The sequence below is a fragment of the Gobius niger genome (genome assembly GCF_951799975.1).
Source record: "Gobius niger genome assembly, chromosome: 4".
Taxonomy (NCBI): domain Eukaryota; kingdom Metazoa; phylum Chordata; class Actinopteri; order Gobiiformes; family Gobiidae; genus Gobius; species Gobius niger.
This window is the reverse complement of record NC_136855.1, coordinates 24689352-24712722: the sequence shown is the minus strand read 5'-3', so window position 1 is coordinate 24712722 and position 23371 is coordinate 24689352. Positions and strand designations below refer to the sequence as shown.

Below are 23371 nucleotides of genomic sequence, written 5' to 3'. Positions count from 1 at the left end.
CTAAAGTGGCGCTAGCTCGCAGTTAGCTTTGCCCGTTAGCCTGTTAGCCTGTTCAAGGATGGTTTTCTGGACAGAGACACAGGGGGAGATGAAAGAGCCCCCCAATCATCCCATTAACACTTGTATTACCCCCAGAGGGACCATGCAAATGATATATTAAGGTTAACAAGTTACTTAGTACTGCTTTAAAGGGACTAGATGTAAGCTACTGCCACCTCAGGTCTTTTACGTAGCTGCAGTTTCTATATTAAGCTTGTCCATGACGGTACTTCGGGCCTGAAGTAACAACTTTTTGAGTGACAGTGCAGGATTTGAGCAGCAGTTGTGGTGAATGGGTCTGGGCTCATTTTACACATTAGGACATTGATGGAGCAAGTGTGTGGTAGAAGATACATGCTTTTAACATTTTTAAACTCTGTCTAGTCTCTTTAACCTTTAACCTTTCCTTCTGCCATTGCATTTGTAATTTCAAGCTGTCAAATTTCATTCAACATTCATATTGTCTGTCCTGTCCTGGATTGTTTACAGATCTTCCTGCACAGTGACATTCAAACCATACGCCGTAATTGCCATTGATTGTACTCTCTCGTCTAAAGCGATCATGTGTATTGACAGGACCACGGCGCCTCACTCTGTGCTTGCCAACAGTGGGATACATTTGGTTCATCTCCAAATACTGTTGATCCCAGTGCCACCCGCACGAGCTGGCAACAAATGCACAAACGTCCCTCCTTCTCAGCCAGGCTCCATGCCACTAATAGTTGCACATTTTACTGCCATTCTGGTTGTACTTGTTTCATTGCCAGTCCGATATATTGCACCTCCTTGCACAAGTTGTAAAACATCCTTGTCACTCTGGGTTTTTTTAAGAACCAAATTCACAGTCTCTGTGTGACATATCTTAGGCTTTATGCCTTTAGGATTATTTTCCTAATTACATCAGGGTTTTTTCCATCACACAAAACACAAACTTTGTTGTATTAAGGAGCAATAAGCAAGAACTTCTATAGTGTCACAGTGAAGGCAGTAGATCTTGAGGCCAGCTATTGTGAACAGCAAGTGTAAAACTCCAATACGCACTTATTCATACAAACATTTACAAATGCTCACAGTGTATGAGCAATGCATGCTAATGAGTGGTAAATCAGGAAGGAAAGGCTAAAGCTTATGTAATATGGATAGTGTTTGTGGAAGCAGGAGCTCGGCAAACTGGGGAATAAGCCTGGAAAGCAGAAAAAATATGGAGAAATTTTAAAGTTGATCATATCACAACGGGCGATTGAACAAGACCTCATTTTGCTAATACATCAAAAACAAAGTATTGTTTTAGAAAATCTGGCCCACCATGTTTATATATGTTTAATTTTAATGAACAAGTGTAGGCTAATTGGTTTGATATTGAAATTAGCCTAGGGAAAATATGAATACTTATAAAAGCATTGATGTATTTTTTTTTTCATCATCAAGCGAACTGAATTTCTTCTTGATCAATAACTTTTCTGAAACATATCGGCCTCCAGGCATCAGATTTGTATGCTGCAGTACGAGGGCATAACATTTTCTCCCATTATCCAGACTTTGGACTTGCCGGTGACCCCGCGTGGCTGGTCTTGGCCTTCAGGTATTCAAACATGACTTCAAACATAAACATTACCGGAAAGTTTGTGCTCACTGGCTGTTCACATTAGCATAATACTCACTAAAAACATGCAGCTTTTAGCCAAACACATACATAATTATTAAAAAAATGCTTTACATAAACATGTCAGCTGCTTCTTTCGATTAGGACCCATTGCCAGTCTCAGCTTTCATGTTCACTGCTGCTGTCTACTCAAATCTAATGAGCAAACTTGCTTTAAGGGCAGTGTGTGACAGAAAGACAAAAGGTTGCTGGTGTGGGATGGGTATAAATGGTAGCCCCCTGCGTTTTTGTTAAAGAAAAAAAAATCATGGTACCACTGGTAAATGTGGGATTTCTATCTCTACACGTTTCTATGCCTGGTGGGTCTTGAGATACGCAATTCTACAAATAAAACTGACAAGCCTATTTTATGGTTCTACATTAGGATCATAAGAAGATATTAAAAAACACTTAATGTACTTAAATTTACAGCACAGTAATAATATGGTAATAGGATGGTGACTATAGGGACAGAGATAACAAGGGATAACGCGTTTTGCTGCGTTACACCAATAATAAAAAAAAACATGTTTACTTGTCATTTACAACCTTGATACGGTGTAAAAGTATCAAGATTGAACCAAGCGCATTTTCCCTAGCTCGGTATTGCTCAAATCTTGAAGCTTCTCAACTGGAGAGCAACAGTGTAATGCCTCATATGAAAGCTAAGACCTACAAAAGTGATCATAACTTTTTTTTCGTCACGTTGTTGCCGTGTTTTTTCACATTTTTGTCACTTTTTTGTCATGTTTTTGTCACTTTTTGTCGCTTTTTTGTTGCATCGTCATTGTCGTCGCTATTTTGATGTTTATTTGTCAAGCTTTAACATTTGGGAAAAGCCAAACTGCGGGTAAATGAGCTCTGGATGAGTTCAGGTGGTGAAGAGGTTCAGATTTATCAGTGGTAAATTGTCTCTACTTATATAGCGTTTGTCTAGCTCCATCAGGAACCAGTCCCCCATTCACACCTTCAACCCCCAATCTTCCATGACACGACCCGCACTAGCAACTGTGCTACTTACCAATGTAAGGTCGTGCAAAGAGGGTTACAGATGGTTGGGGGGCTCAAAATTCAAAACGGCATATGCATAAAAAATATAATCATTTTTTTAGCTTGTATTTCTATTATCATGAGCCGGATTGGAAGGAAAATAAAAACTAGTCTGAAGCACGAGAATCTGAGCTTGTTTTTAAGCGCCTGGGAACTCTTCTCTAACTCCGTCTGTCTAAGTGTCACTTTCGGCTGCGAGGCACATGGACAGTACATTGTCAGCATAAGATGAACTAATGAAGAGCATATTTAAATTGAAATTAAAGTTTGATAAGGGTCATTGGTAAGCAGAGCTGACAGCCAGCTTTCCTCTCTACCAGGTCAGTGCATGCAATGCCTGAGTGAGTGGAGTAGGGATGGTATGAGAGACGACTGGCGGACGCAGAACGCTGTAGAAAGGCAGAAGGTGTGGGCTTGATAGATTGATGTGTAACGTGTGTGCACGGCTATCCCTATCGTTGCCACATACGCCTCCATGAATCGGGGCCAGACTCTGTTTGGACTTGTGTCCGCTCCACTGTCAACAAGGAGACAACGAGACAAAGAAAGTGTGAAAGGGGCGAGAGAGTGAGACAGAAAGCGCGACTGAGAAAATCCTGATTGACAGGCCGCATTTAACTACAAGTGCTGGGTTAATTTTTCTATTATGCTTTGATTAATGGCTCACGTTCATGACGGATATAGCGGTTTAGTGGTGTGAAAGGGAACAAGATGTCATTTATGCGTGTGTAGCCTTTCTGGCGTGACCTGGTGTGATAGCAAGCTTAAGTCGTATACAGAATACATGAATAATGCATGCATATCATTTATTGCTATGTTATTATACAAAACAATAGACTAAACAAATAAGAACACCTTTCCAAATACAACCTCAGACGGTATTTGTCTTTTTAAGTGTCCATGGAGTTTAATCTTTCGTCTCCAGAGTATTTAGCAGTGGAGTAGTTGGTCATTTTTGCATGTGTGGGCTTCCGCGCATGACTTGGCGCGAACAAATGTTTTACTCGAACATAAATAATTCATCATACGCAAGGATTCATGTACAACTCTAATTCATTGTGGGTATTTTTAATTCCTCATATATATGATAATAGGACTGTGTGTTTGTGTCCCATCATGCAGAAAAGGAAGCTGCTGTTGAGACGTGAGGTGCAGCCACTCTCCCTGTGTAAATGGTACAAACAACCGCAAGACCCAGGCGGGTAGAGGTACAGCCAGACAAAAGAACAGATGGAGACGGGATGTGAGGAGGGAGAAAAAAAACTAACTAAAACAGCTATATGTCTTGCTGTACAGATGAAGATGGAAAAAAATATATATATTTGGATTGATACTTGGATTGAAGTAATGGTCAACAATGAGTCACGTAAGCTGCGGAAATGTCCACATATTGAATCTGATTGTCTGAGCACTTTACAGAGGCCGTTTGAAGAGGCACACTGCAAAAAGCAAAAGCAAGAAATAAGTGAAATGCTCTTGAAATAAGTCAAATTGTCCTTAGTTTGTGTAATTCATTTCAACAAATCTGTCCATGGGGCAAGATATTTACACTAAACTTACTTAATGTAATTTAATACAACACTTTTGCTTCAAGTAAATTATGACTTTTTTTTTAAATCTAATTTTGACCGCAATAAGATATTTTTTCTTAATTTAAGTGTAAAAATCTTGCCCCATGGACAGATAAGATATTCACTTATTTCAAGATTACTTTTTGCAGTGCATGTCTATATTTATTTATTTTTACTACATTAGCAAAGGGGCAGGCAACGTTGGGATTATGATTTTAAGAAATATGATTACACAATCCTAGCTCAAATACCTGGTTTTGTGCTCTAAAAATGTGGAAATATGCTTTCAAACGCTTAAAAGATTTTTTTAAGCTGGCGCAACAACCCTCATTTAGTCATATATGATGTTCACCCCTGGCATTTGTGAAAAGTGGTGCTTTACTTTGGGCTACAATTGGGAGGTTTGACAACAAAGAAAATCCTTCAAACCAATTTGCCTACATCTGGTCTATATGGAAACCAGAAAATAACATGAGCAACATAAGTGGTCCTATAAGAGCTGATACTGAGGGGGCTCTCTTTAGATGGCCTGATTAGCCGATCCTCTCTATAACATTGTGTGTTTATGCGTGTGTGTACATCATGTGTGTGTGTGTGTGTGAGTGTATGAGAGTGCACATCTCCGCCGAGACCGTGCATCATTTTGTATGTGCTAAAAAGAGTGTCAGGGCGTTAAGAGGATGAGCTGTGGAAAGTGCTGCTGAAATAGATGGCTTGTGAAATTGAGACAGTATTGCATTCAAATGTTCTCCTACTCCTTTTAATACTCCAGAGAACCAGAGAGTTCGGCTGTTTTTCTTTCATTTGCATCTTATTTATATTTTTCACACTCTTTTATTCACTGCCACGCCATCTGCTTTTTGCTTTTGTTTGGCTGTCTCCGAAGCATACATAAAAAAACAGCAGGTAAAATACACAGCAACTCAATTTGACTTTAACCGAGTTTGAGGAAAATCTTCAGAATGCATTAAATCAATTTCACACACGCACACAAAAAAAAAGCCCTGCAGACGTATTTATTACCACTACTTCAGAAGCATCAAACACAAAGTTATTCTGGCTGCACTTGTAGATTGCCAAAAGAGACATTAGAGAAAATAGTGGAGACAAAAGAAAAAGAAATCCTTTTCAGCACATGCAATCTTATCTTAGAATGGCCACTGCTCATTTCTGTGTGTCTCATGAGTCTTACTTAATAAGGTAAGCAGCCAACTCTTAAAGTAGTGTGGGAATTAGCTATTCATCCGCGCTAAAGCAAGCTGGCAGACCCGGCGTTTCCTTCTGTTCCTCTGTCTCACACAAACGCACACACGAACATGCTCTCTGCTGTATTATTCACTATTCTCCTTCTGGTATTGTGATTTAGGGACACTAATCTATAAATAGATCTGTGAACAACAGAGAGGTGAATTAAGGCCACTCTGTTAATAGGGGTTTCCAATTTAATGTCAAGGGCTTTAGAGGATGCAGGGATTTATGGGCAGTGAGTCCAAGAAGGTCCAAGAACAATGAAAGTAACTGAGAGGAAGGTGGACATGTAACTACAGGTAAATCTAACTCAAGGTTCATACAGGCTTGTACAGTTATACAAAACCATTAAACTTACAGTTCAACAGACAGACAGTACTCAAAGGTCTTGAATATGTTGCATTATATCTTTATATGATGCACCGATCCAATACTGGTATTGTATATCAGAGCCGATGCTGGAAAAAATTCGATATCGGGTATCGGTATCATGTCTGGTACTTCAATGGACTATGGGTAGAACGTACCACATGCGACCATTAGCCACCAGGGGGCAGTAATACAACTATTATCTGAATGTATACAAATATCCAATACCAGTTTTGTCTCTCAACACCTTAAAAACATGCTGTATATATATATTTTGAAGCTAAGAACCCGCAACTGCCTTTAAAATCCTGCACTGTCACTCAAAACGGTGTTAATTCGGGTCCGAGGTGCTGTCATGCGCAAGCTATAGACCCTGCAGTTACGCCTGAGGTGGCAGTAGTGAGTGTAAAAATTACTAACTTGCATCTAGTCCCTTTAAGACAGTGTTTTGGTATCGGTAAACATCGGATATCGGCAGATCCTCAAACCCCAGTATCGGTATCATATTGGTAGCAAAAAAAGCTGGATCAGTGCATCTCTACTTTATGTGCACTATTTTGCAGTATCCAGCACCTATACTGTGAACTTTTGATTTGATGATACGATATAAGAATACAAGCAACCATCCCTGTAGGTTAAGGCTCGCACAACAGCAACAGTGGAAGTCATCTGAGTTTTCAATTTAAGATTTAAAAATACCACCTCAAAAGCCATCCACTTTCTGTCTTTTATTGTGAAACCCCTTTGACAGCAGCAGAAGTCAAGAGCTGCAGGGTTTAAGTCGCGGTTACAATGTCAAGAGTAAAAATGTTATGGCTTTTTGGCAGCCAAAGCAAAAACTCTGCTGCTGGGATGAGATTTTATGTGAAAGGTCTATAGTCTAAGAACAATTCTCACGGTTATGTGGGATATAAGCCGATGGAACAAATAGAGAAGTGTATTAGAGAAAAGGAGGGATAACAAGTTGTGCATGATCAGTAGGGATCAGAGGTAACATACTAAATAATGTATGTTCAATTATAATATACATACAATCACTAGCCGTCATAGTAAAAAGGGTATATGTTTAGATATCGATGTCATTATCTAGATTCTGCAAGTTGTGACGCTCTGTAGTAGATAGAGTAACATGCTCAGCATTGGTGTATTTTAAATCACGGAGCAATGAGGAAAGACGATATGCATAGTTGTAATTCAGCGGAGTACATGGCCATTGATTGACTGCACACACACTTGACTCTGGCTGAGCTCATAAAGCCATGTGTTTACTTAGCACTGCAGACTGAAGTGCATACAGACGGTCCACTCGCGCTTGCTCCAAAATGAGTTCTCAGCCAGCCACTCGGTGATTCAGCATTTGTACATTGACAAGACAGACATTTGCCATGGTCAAAGTCAAGTCGGACAAGATTTTCTCATGGCTTCTCAAGTTTACCTTGCGTACGTTTATCCAGTAGCCGATGATTTGGTCCGTGGCCTCTGGGTCTCTCTGTGTCCACTGCAGATTGTAGGAATAGTTATTTCCTTTCAGGATCCGGACCGGATTTGGAGTGTCAAAGTAGAACTCTGCGTTGTAAGGCTGTGCTGTGGAAATACATGGGCCAAAATGCATTACTCTCTCGCTACCTCCAAAATAAATAAGCAAATATACAAATACATGGGAGATGCTGAGCGTAAGTAGAAGTAGACGTATTCTGCCTTGATGCGTTGACTCACCAGAGACATTAAAAGTGCATGTGGATGTTCCGGCGCTGTTGCTTACTCTGCACTCGTAAGAGCCATTGTTGGTGGGTTCGAGCTTGAATTTGAGTTCTGGGGTTTCCTTCAGATCCGGCATGGGCATTCGAATGAAATCTCCATTTCGGAACCAGCGGATGTCCGTGAGACGAGGAGGGTTCGCACGCAGGACGGTGCATCTCAGAGTGACCATTTGGTAATTCCTAGAGCGCACATCTTGATACACTGGGTCCAAGATTGGGGGATCTGAAACACAATTGAAAAGCTTTTTTACCGCAACATCACATTGTCAAGAATGTATTTATCCGTAAGCTTAGTTAAAGGATTAGTTGTTTGTTGATTTATCTCTCTCTTCAAAGCAGTAGTGTCTGGGATATGGTTCACAGCAAATAATTTCTTCCGCAATTTTGGTGTCAATCTAATCACATCTGTTTATCTGGAGCGCATCACTCAAATGCCGGAGACACTTAAATATCCTCCTAAATCTCCATCTGTCTTTCTCTGACTGACTAATCCATCAGTCACAGAGTTAAGACATGGTTCCTGACTTCTTGTAGAGAAGGTAACACATGTACAGTAATCGTGGGGGCCCAGGCGTCTAAGCAAGGAGATTATTATTATTACTTGGCATTGTTAAAGCACGAATATCTGCCCCCCTTTTATTGCAGCACCCCAGAACTGGTTCAGTGTAGCTGGAATGTATTATCAGCCCATTACTTTTACTTCCTTTTCTATATATGTGCTGCTCAAAAGAATTAAGACAACATTTTTCCTTAAATAGTTTGAGCAGTGTATCTAAATTGAGCTTCCAAAAGCTCTGTATATATTTACCATTGCAAGTTCAATAACAGAACGACTTTGGTCAAATCACAAGAGATACAGGACATATGGCACCTCCTAGTTGTTAGATTTGACGTTGCATATTTACATTTACATATATATGAGGCCACCTGAAATATGACTTAGGAAACAGCATATACTATTCCCTGAATATTTCCAGCTTATCACCACACTTTTCCATTTCTTAGCGCTTCCCTCCCTGATCTGACACTGAACAAAATGTTAATTGCCAGAGGGCCATCTTGCTGTACTGCTAACCTAACATAACCAGCCGTAATTAACCTGTCAGTGCGACGTGTGGTTCCCTGGCTAATAACTGACTAGCTGTTTCTGCCTCTGCCCTGGGGTCAGCCGACGCACAACACAGCCAAATTACTCCGCCACAAATCACAGCCCACGTGCTTCACCCCTGGCTAATCATGAAGATAATAGACAAGATGCTAATGGCAGGAGCAGGATAGTAATGGTGATGAGATCTAATGTTAAGGCCCCCCGAGGAGAGGCTCCGCGACTCCAGTCCCCTATGAATCAGCTTTATCAGACACAGATGTGTAATTATAGACTAATCAATGTTATGTCTGTAAATTAGACTGATAAAGACACGGAAGGATGCGGAGGAAGAAGAGAAGAGAGACGCAGGTGAGAAGGTAAGTAACAAGGACACATCCTGGAAATGCATCTCTTCAATGTAAAATAATACAGTTGAAGTTTTAATTTAGCAATTTGTTTTATATTTTAAGATACATGTAATGCACACAGTACTTCAAGGCTACATCTAGGCTCAAGACCCCCCTTTTTAGTTCAACTTTCAGCTGAGATCTATTTATTTGTTTTAGTCCTATATAGTATTTATCTGAGCATGCCAGGTGGGTGGCTGGGTGGGTGAGTTGGTGCCACACAGGCTTTACGGGCGAGAATGTTTTAAATGTAAAGCACTTTGTGATGCACTTGTGTATGAAAAGCGCTATATAAAAAAAATCTTGTTTTATCATTTCTATCATGTATTTATCTGCAAGATTTCTCAGTCAAGAACAGCAGACAGGACAAGAACAAAAACTAAAACCTCTACAACTGCTACTGCCTTAAAGCAGAACTAAGTAACTCTTGCCCCTAGAGGCCATAAGCACAACTGCAGGTGTCGTAACAAGTTGCGATTTTTAAACTTTTTACTTGTCCGTAAGAGTAAATACTACGCTGACAGAAAAGGCGAAGGGAGAGAGTGATATTATACATCCAATTACACAATGGAAATAATTATTTTCACTAAAACTTGGCTGTAAATACTATTTAAAGTGTCGCTAGCATGCAGTTAGCTTTGCCCGTTCGCTTCTTCTTCGTGATTCCATCGCGCAGAAGTGCCCAAAGTGGGGCCCGCCGAAACAATTCTGTTGGCCCGCCAGAGAGTGACCTACTTTTGAGGTGCGTGTGGTTAAAACTCTCTTCCATTCATTCTCAATGGTAAATATGGATGCAGCACACTTTTGACCACCATCGTCAAATTGGGGGCGCTGTTTCACTCCTTTTGGAAACACTGTTGTGGTGTCTTGGTATTTATCAATTACAGAGCGTTGTAGCATCAACTTTCAGTTTTCCAACTTTTATTGCAAAGGTTGTTAACATCGACAACAGTACATCTAAAAATTGACTTATAAAAGAATTGATGCTGAACTGACACTTTCAAAATAATCTAATGTGTCATTTTCTTTGAGTTAACGAATGAGGTAAAGTTACTGTAGGTGCTGTAGATGCAGGTGTTTGTTTGTTTTTTACATTTTGCACTAAATTGCTACAATTGTTGATTTTGTTCTACTAAAACTAGGCTTTTGCCATAGTTACCATTTATTTTAATATAGCATGTTATTTGCATAGATAGAATCAAATGCAAATGTAATTTGCAGTTATATGTGTTTCGTGCTTGACATCGCCGTGTTTGGCCTGCGGCACTTTTTCATTTTGGCCCAAAAGACAAAAAGACAAAAAAGTGGAGACAAAAAGGTTTGGGCACCCCCTGCCATAGCATGTACTGGTTGCTCCGGTCTGGTGGAAGTCAAGTTGCAATTTTGGTTTTCTGGCCATAGACACCAGGGGAAGATGAAAGACCCCCCAATCATCCCATTAACACTTGTATTACCCCCAGAGGGACTATGAAAAGGATTTATTAAGTTAAACAGTTACTTAGTATTGCTTTAACTATGACCAAATTATTTTTCAAATATTTCAGAACTTCAATCCTCAACCTGATTATAAATATAGAAGAGCATTAATATTTATGTACACATTTTTTTTTTTCTAACACTGTTCCATTTCTATTCTGAACCAGAACCCGTTCGCCGCACATGCAGTTGACACCTGCATCTTAACATCAGACTATGTTACTATTCCATATGTATCGGTGCACTACTCAATACTTACTACCGACGCATACCTTATGCACAAGCTGTCTGGCTGCCTCCAATGTGACAGAGAGATAGATTGGGGGCCACAGGTTAAATCCCACAGGCTGATTAGTGTATGGTCACATATCAGACACACATACGCATAAGTACGTTGATTTGACTTTGAAAACATGAGGACACAGGAGAGACATGCCACGAGGGGCTCCTTTCTTCTGTTTAGCAGCCAGTTTGTTTGTGAGTCTATCTTTTGCTTAATTGTGCTCATTAGTAAGTTAAAAGCATTTGCCAGTTTTACCCTCCTTGGATTCTTTTCCACTGTAATTCAAACTGACAACACTATATTGGGAGCAAAAACTGTTACAATTCATAATCATATAGTTGATAATGACTCAAAAAACATTACATGCCTTTGTTTTAAGAATCTACTGCCTAAAACATCGAATGCATCATAGCCTGTTACATCTGTTATGTGGTAGGAATGGGGTTCTTCAACTTGATAGTCATAAAGTAATGACTGACTGACATAAAACCAGTCAATAAAATGCATAAAAATGTCTTGTAATAATTTGCATTAAGTCAACCCCCTCACAGCTTCATCATCGTGTTTGTTTTCAGATTGCAAGTTCAGAGAGTAGTCCGCCGCAATGTGTCTTAGTCATAAGCCCATAAACCATGTAAAGACACAACAAATCACTCTCATCTACCGCGGCAAAATGGAATCCGTCCAAGAACGCAACACTGACCAAGCCGAACATTTACAGTACACAACAGCAAAATCAATTTACATGAGACTCAGAGAGCGGGGGGGTTGGGGGTGCGAGAGAAACACCTATTTAGGAAGAAAGACAATAAAGAAGACGAATGACAAGGAAAGTGTGGTGTGAAAGAACTATAAGACGGAGTGTGTATGGCGAAGGAAGCAAAAAAAAAAAAAAACGCGTGACAAGACAGAAGGGTCCTCTCATGGCCGGCAACTCGCTGATTGATGATGATGAGAATGGCAATGAGGAAGAACAGTCACTCCGCTCCGAGGGGAAGATGACACCATGGGCATGCAAAGAAGGGATACATGTGAGGTAAAAAAAAAAGAAAAAAGGGAGGGACATATCCACTTAATTATAATCTGGGATGAAAAATGATCTTTTCCTGGGATTGATCAACAGCGCTAAGTGGAGGCATCTGATGGAGTAGATGTGATGAATAAACACAAGAGAATGCATCCATGAGGAAGAGACATATAATCACTTGGGACACAGTGTTCTCCTGGACAAGGGCCGGGTAGCTGCTGGGCTAGCGCTGAGGGATACAGAAGGAACTAAGAGGTTAATATTGGCGGGTCAGGCTCTCAATGGCACAGGAACTATCCATTGTTGTAGAGATGTTCATTTACTGTCCTCTGGGCTGGATTGATTGAGTTGCGGAAGCTTCTTCTTGCTCTTGTAAGACACACAGGCTGGAGGTCTATTTGAACTCTAAAGAGGAGTGGTCAGGGCTGCCTTTGTTCGGGGCTTGGGTGAAACTGGTAGGTGCTCATTCCCACACAGGCCTTTGTCAATGCAAATGAAGACTATTCGAATTAGTGAAAGTGCAATAAGTGGGATTAAGGAAGTTCTGACCACATTTATGGCAAAAAAAAAAAAAAAAAAAAAGAGTGCATGTGCAATGGCAAAAACACAACATTGTGCAGAACTCACTGACATTACCCAAAGCGCAGAGATGGCGTGACGCGACACATTTATCGATTTCGATGCATCCAACCACTACTCCATTGCTTATTTCTTTTTACACAGCTTCCATACTTATTTTGTGTCACCCGCCAAGTTGATACGTTCCTTTTCTTTTGCCTTCTTCACTGTGTTGCTGTCATAACAACCACATTCCAGCTTGTCTAAGATCATTAAAGATTCATACAATCACACAAGACGCAGCTAAGTATTTCAGTTGAACTTCAAAGCCAGTGTTTGATTTTCTGACTGCGAAAAAATAAGTAAGCTGAATATATAGTTGTATCCAGGTAAAGTGAGGCCCTTTTATACCTCATTTTTGAAGTGATATCAAGTAGTGATAAAACAGGATGTGATTATTTGCCTATCTTATCTGTAGAAATGTCTGTCAAGGCTTGGTTGCTACGCAGTCTTATCTTAGGAAGTATGAGCGAGAAGAAGAGAGGTTAAATATCATTGATTCAAACAGTCTCGTTGACAATGTTTGAAAACCTCTAGAATTACTGGAAATATGGGTATACATATATTCAGGTTCAGAGTATTTACTAGCGCAAGCCTCTTTGCTCGATTACCTACACATGCCGTCCACCTGTACGACCTCTTGTTGCCTCTGTCATGCTCTGGGTGAGTGACATTTTCATAGTGATAAAGTTCTGACTTACACTGGACATTTAGCTGCACGTTCATCTCTCGTTTCTTGATGTTGAGTCCATTGTAGGGCGCGGTCTGGCAGCGATACACTCCTATCATGTCTTTGCTCACATTCCTCAGCCTCAAACGCCCATCCGGAGTTTCCACTTGAGACTTCCCATTGGGCATCAGAAGGTCCTTCTCCAGACGGGACCATAGGATCGGAGGCGGCGGCTTACCATCCACCAAACACACCAGATCTGTGTTACCGCCCTCTCGCACACTCACCACCTGTCCACCAGGGGGCAAGGACAGGACAGGGGGAGATACTGGAGAGACAGAAAAAAAAGTCTTTTAATGGAAAGTTAGTGGAAAAATATTTGTTGGAAAAATTGCTACACATTACAGTCAAACAAGCAAACCTTATGAATTTCTTCAATCAACAATTATTACAATTATCCAATACTTAATTTGCAGCAGGGAGTGTTTAATTAACACGATTCGAACTTCTCACATCTGCATTAAAGCTGTACTAAGTACCTCATTCCTCTAGAGGCCATAAGCGTCTCTGCAGGTGTCGTAGCATATTGCGTATTTTTACTCATTAATTGTCCGTGAGAGTAAATACTAATAATACGCTGACAGAAAAGACAAAGGGAAAGAGGGATATTGTACATCCAACTACACAATGGAGATTTTTTTTTCACTCAAACTTGGCTGTATATACTGTTTAAGTGGCGCTAGCCCACAGCTAGCTTTGCCCGTTAGCCTGTTAGCTTCTTCTTCGTGATTCCATTAGTGTGTATTGCAAGGGTGAGACACCAGGGGGAGATGAAAGACCCCCCAATCATCCCATTTATACTTGTATTACCCCTAGAGGGACCACAAAAAGGATTTATTAAGATAAACAAGCTACGTAGTACTGCGTTAACTAGCCTCAGTGCCTGAAATGTTCCGACTTCCAGTGACCCATGCACAAAAACAGTGTCATGGGAAATGACAGTGCACCGCGTGGTTTCAAACTTATAAAAAGATGAGTAATTATCCTGGTGAGCTAAACCTCCTTAATTTTTACAGCACCCCCCGCCCCCCTGATTTTCCCACCCAACCAATCAAAACGTGAGGGCCCTGGACATACATTTTCGAAATATTCAGTAAGTATGCCCACAGAAACATTTGTGTGCCTGTGTAATCACCACTGTTCTGAGAGATGTTCATGTCGACGCGCAGCTCAGGCACTCTGCTGCCGGGGAAATTCGCCACGCAGCTGTACACAGCCAGGTCCCTGAACTTCATGTCCACAATCTCCAGACTGCTGGTGCCCGGGGCCATGTCGGGGTCAGACTTCAGCAGGAGGAGGCTGTCCGTGGTAAAGACCGGAGCTCCGTTCTTGTACCAGGTGTAGTTGACCTTGTCCTGGGGAGTGGCGTCCACGTGACACGAGAGCTTCAGGTCACGGTTCATCTGAATGGACTCGCCGTCTTTGTTAGAGTCAGGAGTGATCTGGAAGGTTAGGTTGCTCATCGCTGGAACAGACAACAGACGGAATGTTTCTGCATTACTTACTGCAAAATAAACACTTTTGTTTTGCTCTCTTAAAATATTTTCTATTGCTATTCTGGGCACATTATCACAGAACAAATGACAGATGAATATTTATAGTCAGTGACATATTTAGTAGTTGTTGTAGTATTTTCGGTCCAACAAATACAAGACACAATAAACCAACAACATCAACATCCTTATAATTTGTGGCCGAGGGGTTGAGGCTAAAGTTAAACTTATTTTGCGTGATTATTTTGTGATCCTATGCGCGTTTCAAGACATTTTACATAATTTAATTTAATCATCCAAGTCGTTGCATAAACTAACCCCTCGTTCAGAAACACATCTAAGTTTTTTATTCGTTGTTGCCTTGTTTTGTTTTTTTCCCAGTACCCCTAAGGCTACATCAACTCTCTCTATGTTCGACCATCTTCTGAATATAAGGTGGACGATGATGATTATGTGCTTTATACACCACCGACAATCACAGGCAGCTATAATAAAGACTTTGCTCTAACCATGTCAACGCACCATTTCAACTTATGATCAGGATCACCAATGTAATCAGTGACACGAGGTGAACATGCAAACTCCCCACAGGACGGCCCTACCCTGTCTGTCTATTTAAACCATGGTACCTACTTTGCTTCAGGCAAATGGGCTAACTGCTACCGTGCTGCCCTTTTGTGTCAAAACAAGGATATATATGACTGGAAGAAAACAAATCAGGAGTGCAGCATGGACAGAGGAGTTTGTAACTTGAGGAGGGAAAGATAACAAAAGAGACCCAACCAAAAAACACACAGTGAAGAGAGTCGACAGAGAAAAACGGTACAGAACACAATCAAAGAAGGAGAGACTAAAGCGCTGTGCATGAGTAAAAAAAAACAGGGAACACAATCGAGGACAAAGACTAACTCTCACACTGTCACATTTAATTTGGGCTATCAAAGACTCGCGCTTCCCCAACACATCTCCATGTTGAATACAAAACAACCCTTGTGTGAGACAGGCACCAGTGACATCCAGAGGAGATTTGCTTTTGGTTTGTTAACAAGCTGCTGAGATGGAGCCATGGATACGTGGTTGTGCCCATGCCTAATATGATCCTGCAGCTTTAAGTCTCAATGGAAAGTCCCGATAACATATGCAAGAGCTGTCTGTCTGTCTATGTGTGTGTGTGTGTGTGTGTGTGTCTGTCTATGTGGGTGTGTGTGTGTGTGTGTGTGTGCGCGCGTGCGTGAGCGTCCTCCCACCTGTTCTTTGCAATGACGCGTTCAGGACCATTAAGCTAACAGGAGAAACCCATTCGGCATATGCTCACGCTACAATGTCTACTAACAGAAGAGACTCTTGCTAATTGCTTCCACTTCAGTCTAACTAATTGGAGTGAATAAAGATGATTAAGGAGGCTAAAAATAACTGGAGGGAGGGAGAAGGGGGAAACCCTGGATTTAATGGTAGGCATTTTGTAAAAAAGAGCAAAAGGAGCACCCAAATCCTGACAGCAGTGTGTGGACTCGCTACACTGACAGATGACATGGCCATGTAAGTAGGACTACAGTGCCTGATTAATCAACACTTTGCATGCATCAATTATAGGGATTGTCAAGTAATCTGTGCACTGAAATATTCCATTGTATATTTATAGTATTCCTTATTTTTTGGCTGAAGAATAATTTTAATTTCAAACTGCCTGGCATTTTTTACTAGCTTTGCACATACTAGCCTATAAAGATGTTTCTGATGTTTCATATCATTAATGTACTTTATGTGCATGCAAAACACCAAATAAGTTTAAATGGATAATAAAAAGGATGTAATGGTATGTATTTCAAAGTGCAAGACACATTTGTTTCAGCAGGGTACTATAAGGCGTGTTAGAAATTTATTATTCATCTTTGTTTTCTGAATACTTACACCTAACAACCATTTGGACATTCTTGCGTGCTGGGTTGCCCACATTGTTGACAGCTGAACAGTTGTAAAAGCCTGCGTCTGCCGGGGTGACGGCCCTCAGGATGAGAGTTTGACCTTTGACCTGGGCACTGAGGGGAAGGGGCCCAGGAGAGCGGGACCATGTGACCGTGGGAGGGGGGAAGCCCGATGTCACCTCACACGTGATGAAGACGTCCTGCCCAGGGTCCACCACCACCGTGTCATTCACTGACATGCGGATCATCGGAGGGGCTGCACATGGAGAAAAAGGAAGACGCAGCGTTATTAAAGCGCAATGATGAAAATGAATAAAGGAAACGTTACATTTTCTTCTGAAAAGCGTGGTGAAAATGCTGCACTAAAGCTACCAGAGTGAATGCAGCGCTCGCGCCAGTGCGTCTTGTTGTATGAATGACCTCACAGCACAAGAACAGGATGACCCCAAATGCAGCTGCACTGGGGAAAAATCCGGTCCCAGACAAAGATCGATTCGACACAAAGTGGTTTCAAAATACAACAAGGGCCAGAGCAGTGGAAGTAAGGGGCAAACGCTACGGCCCATACATAACAGTGGACAAGGAGACCGGAGAGAGGAGCAGGCTTTTAATATGAACTGCCGGTTTTATATGCTCTATGCTCACAGACAAAGGCAGCGTAATTGTCTCCCGCACATGTGGCTAGTAATCACAACACTACAGCGCACACAATGATATGAGAGAAAAGGTGGAAATAATTATGGAAATGTGATTTGAGTCATTCTGGTGAATTATACAATACATTTGAGCTGCAAAGATTCAAAAAGATTTACACATCTTTAGCACCTCATTTCACTGTGATTTCCTCTCTTCACACTGTGACTCTATTGGATCAACAGAGCCTCCGATAAAGGCGTGCAATTCAGAGGCCATTTAACAAACAATAACAGTTAGGATTGGTCTTTTATTCATGCCATATTTCTATTCAAATGTTTGTGTTTGTTCTTCATTCTTTAATGCTTTTATTATCAGGCTGAGACACCTGTCCTAAAAGGAGGAAGAAGGCATCTTCTTATCACCAACAGCTGTGGCAATTGGTACCTTTTTTGTGTTTATTGTGGATTTATCTGTTTCATTTATGAATCTTAATTCTACTATTTATGATCCCAGCCCACACAGTGATAAATCGATAAGGGGCAGGCATGACTTCCTGTAAGGAATGCAGCATCCCTTGAGGCCAAACTATGAGCCAGATCTTGCCTGCCAAGCACTATAATGCGGTCCGTGGCTCATTTTCCACAAAAATACAATTTGGGTGGGATTTTCCACACTTTTGCAGCGCCGCTTGATTAGCAGTGTTTCAGAGTCACCAGCCACAGCGGGGCTCAAGTGAAAGCATGGCTCTGTCAAGCGGTGTAACAGGGCAAAAGTAAGAAAACGGGAGGCTTGGAGTTGGACAGAATGATGAATATCACAAAACAAAAGCACAAGGACCATGTGTGTTGTGTTTTGAAGCCTGCATAGCTAAAGGATTATCACAGAGGAAGGGCAACTCACGGGCCATGTTAGACATTGTGTGTCCCTACCTTCATCATTGCTTTATATTTTAGTCAATATGGCACACAATTGCGCTCACACGGGGCAGCTCATTTGGCCTCTGTGCTCCTTTCATATCTCTTACTGAATCAAATTTGTTGTATTTACTTCACTACATTGACTCTAACTTGATAAAATATCTTATGAATTTAGGAGTACTGTACTGTCTAGGAAGAGGGGTTCAGCCTTAGGAAGGAAAGTATATATTTTTTCTGTGTTTGTGGAGAATAACAAGCCGAACATACATGTCTCCAGAACGAGCGATTCAAAATATATAATTGTGTGCAATTTACAACAATAAACAATTATTGGAATTTGTGGAATATTTGTGGAAAAGTTGAGCAGAAGTAAGCTGAAGTTATAATTGGTGCGGTCCTCTGGTCTAATAGGTTTACTACAATACGGATTCATTGCAACTCAACCTTTGTAAACCAAATATTTTGATTGAAATAATTGTTTCCATCAAAATGCGTCATCAAAGAAAAGATGGCATTCTTTAGAGTCAGGTTCTTAAGTTGTGTTTGGGAGCTGTAGTCTCCTAGCCTGGGAATACCCATGCTGCTGTGTGTGCTCCAATCATTTCAAACTGCACAACAGCCTGGGGACCATGGCCGGATTTTTCACGTGGATTTGGGGACCAATCACAGAACGAGGAGGAACGGCAAGACGATGACGAGCTATTCGATATATGGAAGTTTGTAGTTTGTTTACGGATAGAAAATAAATCAAAATGTGTTTATTTACAGATCCAACATGACAGCTGCGACTTCATCTTTTGATGAAGTTTTAGACCGTGTTCTAAATAGTTTAGCTCAAAAGTTTACAGCAGGTACGTCATATGTCATCTGATACGATGATATGATTGGCTATGGCTACGTGCATATGGACAATCGTAAACCACACCTCTCCTACAAGGAAATGTCAGCACTCCACCATGAGGACCAAAAAGAATAGCTACCCCCTGCCATAGGTTTGAATACCAGCTCCAACAATTTGCTGAAAGTCTATCCCTGCTTCCCAGCCCCTTTCATCCTGCTGTCTTTTCCAATAAAGCCTAGAGGACAAAAAAAAAATCCTCAAAAACCAAAATGTCAAAACAAGACGTAAGAAAACCTTTCAACCTTTACACCTTAAGTGTGTTTTTGTGTCAGAACGTGTTAGAAAAAAATGTGTAAATCTGGAGGACCTCAATGATTTTACAATATAATATACCGCAGATTCTCATGATATTAATTCTACAATTTATCGCAATAATAAAAATATGGTGATATTTTGTGCTGCCCACTGCTGCCCCATCTTACAACTGAAGGCATAGCACTTTTGGAGCACACGATTTGGAAAGATATCAGCGGTGTGTTAAAAAGTGATTTTGCATAAGTTGCCGTCGGGGGTAAATGGGGTGAAGAGGGTAACTTTGAGAAAAATGAGCTTGTGACCAAAATGTCACCTATTTCAATTCCCTAATGGCTCAGAGAAGTGGGGAAATCTAGAGGTTGCCCCCATTCACATCAAGTACAGTCAAAACACCCAGGGGCACCTCGGCTAAGCCCTGACTACATATTCTGAAGCAAGGGATTTTGATCGCTGTATTGTACTGCTTATGTGGGAACCAACACTACTCCTTTTGTCATTTGAATATCATATAGCACACTATATGACACTTCCAGTTAGGCTTTAAGGGACAAACAGGACATGGGAACCGGAAAGGGGGTTAATCCAAAGTGAGTGATTGATTCAACCAGTGGCGGAAGCTATCCATTCCTCTAATAGACTTCTTACTCTTCATCCTTTCACTAATCTCTTTCAGACTGATTGCAATTGACAGAATGGACAATACATATACATTAGCGGTGTGCGTTTGCTGCATGTCTTTAGCATTTAAGCTGCACTACCAGGAGTCGGAGTTAGTAAGAGTGAGTGAGTAAAACCACTGTGTTGATCAGTAATGTGTTAGATACTTTCTATTTGTTCTGATTGACAGAGAAAAAAAATTAAGCACTGAACCATAAGCATGCATTTCAGAAAACAGTAAAGTGTGGTAAAGGTCTAAAGGCCCATGCTGAGCAAAAAAAGTGGTAGGAATAGCTTGAGTGGAGCACGAGAGGAACGGCGGATTTTAAAATTATAGCTTCAATTTCCCAGAGCTGCGTGGGTGACGTTAACGGTGGGATCAGCCAGCGCTCTTCCCAAAGTAATGGGATTTATGTGCAGCGCAGCGGTTTACAACCAGGTAACAAATGCCTCTCTCTCACGCTTAGACACTTCGCTACTCCCCCCGTCCTTTCTCCCTCTGTCATTTTGTCACCTTTATATCTTCAATATCTGTCTTTTTTACCTCCCTCTGCTGCTCTTTCTGCTTCTTGGCGAGTTTTTTTTTTTTTTTTTTTTGGGCCGATGACTTGCTTGTTCCTTTAGTATCATGCTCTATAAATCTGTTGTTTTTCTATGGCTTCATCAGATAAAGGCTAAACTTGGAGGAAATGATGTTGGCAAGAACACAACATGACAAACTTGCTGTGTACTAGAGATGCATTATTTTTCGCAAAACACGCAAATAACCAAAGAAGAAGTCATTGGTGCCTCTTCAGTATCCTCACAATAGTTTGTTGGGTATAATTCAGTCAACATTAACCCCTTAACCCCCTCTTTACCCGAGTGCATTTTCTCCAGCTTCACCCAAATTGAAAAGTTTCTCGACTGGAGCTTACAAGCCTATAATGTGTAACGCCTCATTTAAAAGCTTAGACCTAGAAAACTCATTTAAGCTTCTTCATTGTGTTTTCATGTTTTTTCTTGCCTTTTTGACATGTTTTGGTCACATTTGATCACTTACAAAAAGTCAAAAAACGTGACAAAAAAGCAATGAAAACATGACCAAAAAAAAAAGTGCGAACACTTGACAAAAATATGACAAAAAAGTAGCAAAAACATGACAAAAAAAGCAATGAAAATGTGACAAAAATGCGACCAAAACATGACAAAAAAGCAACAAAAACAAGGAAGAAGCTTAAATGAGTTTTGTAGAACTTAGCTGTCAAATGAGACATTACACTGGCCTATCGACTGTAAGCTGCAGTCAAGAAGCTTTTAGATTTGGGAAAAACTGGAGAAAATGTGCTCGGTTAAGGGGTTAATTATAGTCATTGTAATTATTCATTTATTCGGAAAAAAAACTAATTTGATCAAGGAAACAAAGCAAAGTAAAATCATTGTGCATGCTTTTTATTTTCTATTTGCTGATACCCCAATGACAAGAGGGCATGGAAGAGAAGCTGTTGCTGTGGCTCTATATAAATAACCTCGGTGATAATGGAAGCAGGATGCCCTTCAAACATTGCAAACCTGGAATGTGTCCTTCAGCAACATGGGAAAACATTCCAAAATACTGCAAACCTTCAAAAGAGTGCTCCTCTCTGCTGCACAACGTGTGACTGACAATAGACTCAGTAAATCAGTTCATTAACCCAGAGCTTGCCCAGTCTCTTCACTGCTTCTCTGGTAATTAAAGCAATGGGTTTTAAGCATGGAAAAGGTCAGACCCAAAGTCCACGCGAGTTCAACCAAGACTCTTAAAAAGCCTCCTTCGCTATAACTTTCACAAGAATGATCAAAGGCGCTTTTCAAGAAAATTGATTCTAGCTAGTTGGTTTCGGCTGGATATCCCCACCCTGATCCCGGCGCTGGACAGCTCCCCTGGAAAAGAGCAAGAGCCAAGAGGGAGCCTAAAGCCACAACACACACACACACACACACACACACACACACACACACACACACAACAAGGCATCGGCTTCTGGAACCGAGCCAGTCTAAATGCTATTGTATTGTCTAGGAAGAATTCAATATATTTCCCTCTGATTTTGTCTCTTTCATTAGGCTGAACACATTACATATTTGAGTTACGGGCCGACATAAAAACAGAGGGCACAGCCGCTGACAGCCCGCGCCCAAAGAGATTTTACAGCACACGGGGTTACTGCAGATTGGCCATTGATCCTCAACTTTTCTGAGGGAGAATTTACGCGAAACACATTGTAGCTTGTATTGATCTCATCATATATTTTGCACAGCGGTCATACAATTGTGGCATTATTAGGAAGGTTTACGGAAGTAAGAATCCAAGAAATCAATACATGACAAATTTATAATGCCATCGAATGTAGAGTCAGCTTAAATGTTTTAGTAGTTGTTTTATAGTATCGCAGTGAAGAAAAAATATGGTCACGTAAAGATAACGGCTAAATACAAAAAATAAATTTTTCAGATGTAACTTAGCACTGGATGTTACAGAATTAAGTAAAATGCAAGTCTCTAGCCTCTATATCAAGGGTGTCCAAACTACGGCCCGCGGGTCAACTGCGGCCTGTGGCCCTCTTTTAATTGGCCCACTGCAAATTACAAAATTATAATTAATCTTTTTTTTATGCTTTAATTAAGTATGTATGTAAAATAAATGAAAATCTATTGATAGAAAGCTGTGATGAAGGCTGATTTGTATATACTTTAATGGGACTAGATGCAAGTTGGTATTTTATACTCACTACTGCCACCTCAAGTCTTACACGTAACTGCAATCTATATTAAAGTCATGCATGACGATTAACAACTTTTTGAGTGACAGGACAGGATTTTAGAGGCAGTTGTGGGGATTAGGTCAGGGCTCATTCTACACATTACGACACGGCTGGAACATGTATGGAGAGGAAAAGACATAATTTTAACATGTTTAAACTCCGTATAGTCCCTTTAGGCATATTCAATTAAAAAGCATATTATTATTGAATTTGCTAACTTCAATACAATAGAGGTGAAGTTATATAGATATATGACCTCTACTGAGTGCGGCCCAGTTGTTTGTATATTTTTCTGTATGTGGCCCTCAGTGAAAAAAGCTTGGACACCCCGCTCTACATTAAACGACCATTCATTCACGTTGTAATAAAAACAAGCCACGCCCTCCAGTAGTCCAGCCCTTATGTTGCTTCAGCAAAGGATTTTATTTTCTGGATTTTCTTCTTACTCACTGCAGCCAACAAAACAAACGTCACACCCAAATCCCAGATGGGGATTA

The 23371-nt window shown here is 40.8% G+C and overlaps 1 protein-coding gene across 2 annotated transcripts in view; it reads right to left on the bottom strand.

The window, feature by feature from the left end:
* mdga1 (MAM domain containing glycosylphosphatidylinositol anchor 1) overlaps positions 1–23371 on the bottom strand; it is a 151610-nt gene that overhangs the window by 23707 nt on the left and 104532 nt on the right. For both annotated transcript variants that reach the window (XM_079555928.1, XM_079555929.1), the window contains exons 7-11: positions 16712–16981; positions 14443–14772; positions 13279–13575; positions 7636–7902; positions 7355–7503 (exon numbers count right to left, since the gene is read on the bottom strand). In XM_079555928.1, the coding sequence (XP_079412054.1) occupies positions 7355–7503; positions 7636–7902; positions 13279–13575; positions 14443–14772; positions 16712–16981 (1313 nt within the window). The remainder of the gene's footprint in view (positions 1–7354; positions 7504–7635; positions 7903–13278; positions 13576–14442; positions 14773–16711; positions 16982–23371) is intronic.